Genomic DNA, 8,305 nt, shown 5'->3' with positions numbered 1-8,305 from the left:
CCCCACCCCTGCTCCCCCTGCTCCCCACGCTCCCCACTCCTACTGTTCCTGCTCCCCACTCTGGCCTCCCTCGGCTCTCTGCCTCCCCTCCTCTGCCCAGCCTCCCCCTGCTCTCTCCCTGGTCTTGTTCTGTCATCTGTGTCTCTTGCAACCCTAACAACCCTAGAGGGGCCGGCAGTGGTGGGTGAGGTGGGCAGTGTGTGCCCAGCAACATATGAAGAGACAGACACAGAAGGCCATATCCTGGCCCATCCTGGGGCACCCAAAGAGCTCGGCAGCTGCACTGCCCAGGCCCAAGCGTGTCACCTCTGAACTGTCCCGACATGCCCGTGTGTCATTCGTGAGATGATAACCCAGAGCCAGTGCGGCTTCTCCCAGTGTGGAAAGGGAGGGAGTTGGGGGGCCCGGGCACCCCCACCCTCACCTCCTCAGCACCTTTTCCGCCTCCTTGTCGGTGAGGATCTGCGGGTAGTAGGATCCTGTCCACCTGCTGCTCACTCAGGCGCCCGTGGCCCGTCAGGAAAGGCGTGTCCTGTACCAGCCGGTCACAATAGGTCAGATCTGAAACGCAGGCCACGGGGCATGAGCCAGCGCAGCCGAGGGCGCCGGGGCCATGGCCTGGGGCTGGCCACAGGATGGCAGACACCCAGCCACGTGGCGGGCAGCCTGAGACCCGCCTCGTGGGGCAATGGAAGTGGGCCCGAGCGCAGAGCAGCTGAGAAGGGCCACAACTTCTGCTTCAGTCCTGTACCGGAGCGCTCATCCCGGAAAACACTCAGGACTTTCCACGGGCCACCCGTGGGGCCTCTGGGGAGTGCAGGCAGCAGAGGGAAGGCCTGGACCCAGCCCACAGCTCTCACAGCCCATCTTCCTGGGACCAGCTTCTGCAACGCCTTGAGACTTTCCGCAGCTGCAAACCAGTGACCTCCCAGCCAGAAGTGTCCCTGCCTCTCTCTCTGTCTCTCTAGCAAGCGCACTCACCTTACAACAAAACAAAACAAAAAACCCTCTCTCTTGGAAAAACAAAACAAAACAAAACAGGTCCCATAGGGCCAACTATAGTTCAAGTCCCGGTCCCCAGCAACTTGAAAAACCCACCAGTTGCACGTACATGTTTACCCCACATCCTGATGGGACCAAGTGGCAGAAAGGGAATGGCAGTGTGACCATGGGGGGGGGGTGCTTTCACTCTCTGGCAAGCACACACACCCTCTGGCATAAAAAAAAAAAATTGAATGTATATTTAAAAACAGTTCTAGGCCTTTAAAGCTGAGAAGTGAAGTGAAAGTGGACAATCGACAATCACAGGGGCACTGGATCCCAAGAGGGTCCCCGCCCAGGGACTGAAGAGGAACATCAGCTCATCCCACTCCCCAGGCACACAGGCTGGGCCGTGTTTCACAGAGGTAGTTTCTGTCTGTGATTGGAGGTAAGTTGGTATCAATTCAAGTGGACTGTTCTAACTTTAGGATGTTAATGTAATCTCCATGATAAGGGAATCGAAACCACAAAAATCTAAACATAACAGGAGGCAGTAGTGGAGGAAACGAGGATCTATAAACAGCTGTAAGGTACACAGGAAACAAGAGGAACCTGGCAGGGGTGAGTCACTCTTCTCAGCAACTGCTTTAAATGTAAATAGGTTAAACTCTACAAGCAAAAGTAGGCTGGCAGAATGGAATTTTTTTTTCTATACTGCATGTGTACTTGTCAGAGAGGGACAGAGAGAAAGTGAGAAATCGCTGCCCTGGGGGATGGCCACACTGCAATCCCTTCTCCTCCTTCTTCCTCTCTGGATTTTGAGCACACACGTACACGCGCCCAGCATGTTTTCCAAGCCGTGGGGTCCAGGATTCAAATCGCATAGTTGACTATATGTGATCCAGCCACCCTAACCACTATGCCACTGGCTGGTCCCTAGAACCGATTCTTGAAAATGTGATCCAACTGAGACTAGTAGGGGGCATAGAGGTTAAGGCGCTGGATTCCCACATGATCGATAAACCACAGTTTGAGTCCTAGACCTGGAGGCTTGAAAATCATGCCAGGCACATGTGCATGCATGCCCGGAATCCCAGGAGGAGAATGAAGGAGAAGGGAGTGCAACATGACCACCCCCCCCAGGGTGTGATTTCTTATTTTCCCTCTCTCTGTCTCTCTCTGACGAGCACACCCGCCTGATGGCAAAAACCCAAGGGAAAAAAATCGAATCCAACTCTATGTAGTCTATGAAAGACTCACTTTAGGTCTAAAGACACAAGTAAACTGTAAGTGAAAAAGATGTAAAAAGACCGCCCATACAAAGAGAAAGCAAAAGAGAGCTGAGGTGGCCGTTCTCCTATCAAAGGAGACTTAAGTCAAAACCTTACAGGCGTAAGAGGTAAAAAGCACATCATAAAGTAATTAGAGGGACAATACACCAAGACTACATAACAATTATAACATATATGCATGAAACATCAAAGCCTTCAAATATATGAATCAAACATTGGGAGAATTAAAGGGAAAAATAGATAACTCTGAGATAACACAAAACTTCAGAAAGTTTCTGAAAAAGTAATGGAATTAAAAGATAAGGGGCCAAGAGGTGGCTTGATGGTTAGGGCTCTGGATCCCATATAGCTGATTCCACGGTTTGAGTCCCAGACCTGGCAGCTTGAAAAACACACTGGGCACATCTGCGTGCATGCCCAAAATCCTGAGAAGAGAATGGAAGAGAAGAGATTGAGGCATGGCCATCTCCCCCAGGGGTGGTTTCTCACATTCCCTCTCTCTGTCTCCAGTAAGTACATGTGCCCTGTGGAAAAAAATCTAAAGATAAAAAAGTTTTAAATAAAAATAAAAACTTTTTAAAAAGAATTTTTTATTTAACTTTATTTATTTATTCATTTTAATTTGACCAGAGAGAGACAGGAAAATTGAGAAAGCAAGCTGCCAGAGCCAGGACTCAAACCACAATCAACCACATGGGAGTCTAGCACTCTTAACCACCATGCCACCTGCAGGCCCACCCCCAAACTTTATTTCTCAATATAAACTCCATCAAGTTCAAGGTGCTTTTTTTTGGAGAGGTTTTTGCTATATGGTGCGTGTGCTCACCAGAAAGGCAGAGAGAGACAGAGAGACAGAAAGTGAGGAATCACCCCCCCCCCAGGGGAGATGGCCACGCCGCAATCTCTTCTCCTCCATTCTCCTCTCGGGATCTTGGGCACGCACGCACACACAGGTGGCATGAGCCACCGGGTCCGGGACTCAAACAGCAGTCAACAACGCCGGAGTCCAGCGACATAGCCATTACGCTAACTGCTGGTCCCCAAGGTGCTTTTTTAAAGTGATGATGACAGCCACTTAGTCCATCCCTTAAAAAACCAAGGGTCCTGGGAATTTAACTGTATCAATGCAGTATTTTTACATTTTTTTATTGTCGTTCCTCATTACTTACTACTGTTACACATCTTTGTGGGGTGGAGCATGTTTTTTTTTTCATTTTAGAAAGAGATTTTTGCTCTACAACACGTGCACTCACCAGGCAGACAGAAAGAGAAAGACTGTCCCCCAGGAGGGTGGCATGCCTCAGTCCTTCCTCACCCATGCTCCTCTCGGGGTTTGGGGCATGCACGCACACACGCCTGGTGTGAGTTTTAAGCCAGCCTCCAGGTGTGCGACTCAAACCATGGCCGACCATGTGTGAATCCAGTGTCTTTTTTTTTTTTTTAATCTAATGTTCTATTACCTATACCCTAGTTATGAAGTTCAGAGCCGAATTTCAGCATTAAATACTGACACATACTAAGTTTCAGATATCTATTAACCAGTGTAAATATGAACACATCAAAATGACTTCATGCGGGAACCAGCAGTTAGCGTAACGGCTATGTCGCTGGACTCCCACGTAGTCGACCGCGGTTCTCGTCCCAGACCCGGTAGCTTAAAACTCACGCCGGGCACGTGTGCGTGCGTGCCCAAGATCCCAAGAGGAGAATGGAGGAGAAGGGATTGTGGCGTGACCATCTCCTCTGGGGGGTGATTTCTCGCTTTCTGTCTCTCTGTCTCTCTCTGTCTGTCTGGCGAGTGCATGCGCCCTATAGCGAAAACCTCTCAAAAAAAAAAAAAATGACTTCATGCATTTAGAGGAGAGTATTTCCTGGGTAAGTGGAAACTTGTGCGGATGGCTTCTGGAAGCCCTTCATTATGAGCAGCTTTATAGTGGAACATTTCATTTAAAAGTCTGGGCCTTCTTTCTTCAGTTTGCTGTAATCCACATTCACTGAGTAAAACTTGTACTGATCATTGGGGCCCAGTGTGTTCCAGGGTTCAGGTTATTCCTTCTGTCCCAAGACACAGCAGGATTGAACATTGCCAAACGCATGAGAGGCAGTGCTGCTCCAGTACCTCCAGCTCCAATAAATATAAACAGGGGAATCAAACTCAGATGCTTCTTGGCCTGGCCCAGGATCTGGCGGAGCCTGTTTATGGTGGAGGACTCTGGTTCGAAAGCAGAGAACAAACGTGCCAGGCCAGAGACTGAAAACTCTCACAGAGGTCGAGCGGACACCCAGTCACACAAGACCTCCTACCTGAAGGATGCCCTGAATGCAGGGTCTTCACCGTCACTCCACCTACTGCTCCCTTGTTTTACTAGTTTTTTTTTTTTTTTAAGATTTTATTTAATTTTATTCATTGTCATTATTTTATTTTTGAAGTTAGTCAGAGAGAGATACAGAGAGAGAGAGGGAAAGTGAGAAAGCCAGCTGCCAGGTCTGGGACTCAGACCACAGTCAGCCAGGTGGGAGTCCAGCCATCCTAACCACCACGCCACCTGCTGGCCCCTTACTAGTTTTTTAAGTTGAATTGTCGATGACATTTTTTCCTCTGCTGTAATACACCATTTCATGCCCCATCCCATCTGTTTACATGCATACTCATGTCTGTTCATCCTTTTCTCCCACCGGGTCTGGGACTCGAACCACGGTCAATTACATGGGAGTCCAGTGACGTAACCAATAATCTGCTCGTTCCCCAGAGCATGCCTTTAAAGGCATATATACTGTGCAATAATCAAATCAAGGATGTAAACACACTCATTGCTTCTATGTTTTATTATCACATTATGTTATGAACATTCAATATTCTTTTTTCGAAGAATTATTTAATTTTCATTTATTATTGTTTTCAAAGTTTGCTATCAAGCATGTGCACTCACTCAAGAGAGGCAACGAAGGAAAAGGAAAGTGAGAAAGCATTTATTTTTTATTTACTATTTTTTAAAAATTTGCTATAGATCATGTACACTCACCTGAGAGAGCAAAGGGGAAAGTGAGAAAGCCAGCCGCCAGGTCTGGGACGCGGGCTATGGTGGGCCGCGTGCGGATCCGGCGCCTTAACCACCACTCCACCCACCGGACCCTTGTTTTACTAGTTTTTTACTGAATTGTCAATGACAGTTTTCCTCTGCTGTGACACACTGTCATGCCCATCCCTCTAGTTTACATCCACACTTGTGTCTGTTCTTCCTTTCCTCCCAAACCTATACCCCATGCAGCTTCTAAGATCTACCATTATGTTTTTACTTCTTCTTCTTTTTCTTTGTTTTTCTTTCTCTTTTTTTCCCCCCCTTTTTTTGGCAGTAGGGTGTGTGTGCTCTCTAGAGAATGACAGAGAGACAGTGAGAGGGCAAGTGAGAAATGCCTCCCTGGTGGGGGAATGTTCACATCACGACCCTTTCCCTCCCATTCTCCGTTCCACTGGGTTGCTGTGCACATGTGTATACGCACACACACGCGGAGGGTTTTTCAAGCTGCCAGGGCTGGGGCTTGATCTCTGGTCAGCCTTGTAGTATTTGGCTTCCAGGTGTGAGACTTACTCCCTTCCACCTCTTGGTACTTATCACTTTCTGCTTTGTCTTCAAGGCCAGACTGTATGTCATCTCCTGTTACAATTTTTTTCCTTTAGTTGTCAGAAGGTGCATGCACTTGCCAAAGAGAGCACTGGGCACCCCCCAATAAGACGTGGTCATGCCACAACCCTTTTCATTTCTCTACCCCTTCGGGATTAGGGGCATGCACACACACGCAACCAGCATGCTTTTCCAGTTGTGGGCCCAGGATTCGAACACTGATTGGCCATGTGGGATCCTGCTGCAGAACACTGCACCCGGTGAGAGAGTACACCATTCTCCAGAACAGATCATGGGACGAGCCTGGCCACAATGCACTATGCTGTCACTGTGCTCCAGGGTCATCCCTCCGGCTCGAATTCCTCAAAGAAATGCTTCGGGATCTTGATCTCACTTTTCTAAAGTTTCCACAGAAAGCTCTGTTCTTGGGCCAGCCCCACGGCCTGGTGGTTAAAGGAGCCAAGTCCCATAGGGCCAAACTGTGGTTTAAGTCCCATCTCTGGAGGCTTGAAAACATGCCAGAGCCATGCCTTTGTGCCCCAAATCCCAACAGGAAGAAAGGATTACAGCATACGACAGCCCATTGGGAGTGGCTTCCTCCTCTGAGGAGTGCATATCATGTGCCTCATGGCAATTAAAAAAGAAAAGAAAAGAAAGCTCTGTTCTCATCTGCAGCTGAACTGGGAGCAACAGTTTTGCCACCCATAGAGCAGAAAGTTAGCTCAACTTTAATGCCTCAGTAACAATGGGGTACACTGAACTGACGAAGATGTCTGTAGTATTAGCTCCTGTCTGTGCTGCTCATCACTGTCCTTCCTAAGGAGGGCACGGGCAAGAAGAGTGTTTTCCTCACAACTCGATGTGGATGGACTGCTGCTGTGTGTCATCTTCAGCACCTCTTGTCCCTGTTTAAAATGAATTGTCCTTTGTAAACTGCTGATTTTGCTGCCCCATAGTTTTTTGGTAAAGCATCAATGATCCCACCATTTTTCCACCCAATTTTCACCATTAATTTCATGTTTGTTCCTGCCTTAGTTTTAGCAGAATCCACACTGTTCTGAAAGGGACTCTTCAAACTGATGTCTTTGTTGACAGAAATAAACAACTCTGCAAAAGTAATAATTAATGCAGTTTATTTGTAAGCAGAATATGTGTGACCTAAGCCCAGAGAGGAAGCAAAAACCATGCCTTTCTCAGGGTGATCAGACACAGGGGTTCTTTTTATTTAATTCTGAGAGTGAGAGATAGGGTTTGGAATTTAGAGATAAGTTTTTTCATTGGTCTGGCCCAAACAGGCAGAACATGTGGCTTGTAGGTTAGAGGTGGATTTTATAGTTTTTAGGTGGGAAAAGGAACGCTGCTGAAATCACAAAGGTACTGTGCCAGGGACACGATGTAAAAAGAATCTTGTTATCAGTGAGTCAAAACAGTCTGTTAAGGGATCAGCAGTTAGCGTAATGGCTATGTCGCTGGACTCCCACGTAGTCGACCGCGGTTCGTGTCCTGGACCCAGTGGCTTAAAACTCACGCCGGGCGCGTGTGCGTGCGTGCCCAAGGTCCCGAGAGGAGAATGGAGGAGAAGGGATTGCAGCATGGCCATCCCCCCTGGGGGGTGATTTCTCGCTTTCTGTCTCTCTGTCTCTCTCTGTCTGGTGAGCGCACGCGCCCTATAGCGAAAACCTCAAAACAAACAACAACAAAAAAAACCAGTCTGTTAATATGTGTGGGTGTGACTCACTCCAGGCCCTCTGGAAAAGATTTTTAAAACTAGTAAATATACAATCAGATTTCTGGCTGCATTGTGGCCTGCTCAGTGCCTCAGACTATTAATAGAGCCTGTTCAGATGTGTTACAACAAGTTGGTGTACGTTTATTCCGGGGCAAACTTTTCTGAAATCCATGCATATAGTTTTTTCATATTAGGTATTTTCCACAAACTTTTTGAAGACGCCCCCACATTGTTGAAGCCCTCAACACCTCACTTTCAGTAAAAGATAGAATAGACAGACAATCAATAAGGAAGCAGAGGACTTCGATGACACCGTAAACAGATTCTACCTTAAAAACATCCACAGAACACCTCGCTCAATAAAGTGCAAATAGAACATTCTCCAGAGTAGATCACAAAACAAATCTGGCCACGGAATCAGCAGTTAGCGTAATGGCTATGTTGCTGGACTCCCACGTAGTCGACCGCGGTTTGCGTCCCGGACCTGGTAGCTTAAACTCACGCCGGGCGCGTGTGCGTGCATGCCCAAGATCCCGAGAGGAGAGGGGAGGAGAAGGGATTGCGGCGTGACCATCCCCCCTGGGGGATGATGGGATGATTTCTTGCTTTCTGTCTCTCTGTGTCTCTCTGTCTGTCTGGCGAGCACACGTGCCCTATAGCAAAAACCTCTCCAAAAAAAA

The 8,305-nt window shown here is 47.8% G+C and overlaps 1 protein-coding gene across 1 annotated transcript in view; it reads right to left on the bottom strand.

Moving 5' to 3' along the window:
• Positions 1-475, bottom strand: part of CARD19 (caspase recruitment domain family member 19) — a gene marked incomplete at its 5' end in the record, with an annotated part of 6,106 nt that extends 5,631 nt beyond the window's left edge. The window contains 1 exon segment of the mRNA XM_014592816.1: positions 436-475. Within this exon segment, the coding sequence (XP_014448302.1) occupies positions 436-475 (40 nt within the window).
• Positions 476-8,305: the final 7,830 nt, after the last annotated feature.

This window comes from Tupaia chinensis, unplaced genomic scaffold, assembly GCF_000334495.1.
Source record: "Tupaia chinensis unplaced genomic scaffold, TupChi_1.0 Scaffold138619_1, whole genome shotgun sequence".
NCBI classification, from domain to species: Eukaryota; Metazoa; Chordata; class Mammalia; order Scandentia; family Tupaiidae; genus Tupaia; species Tupaia belangeri.
This window is presented reverse-complemented; position numbering and strand designations above follow the sequence as displayed.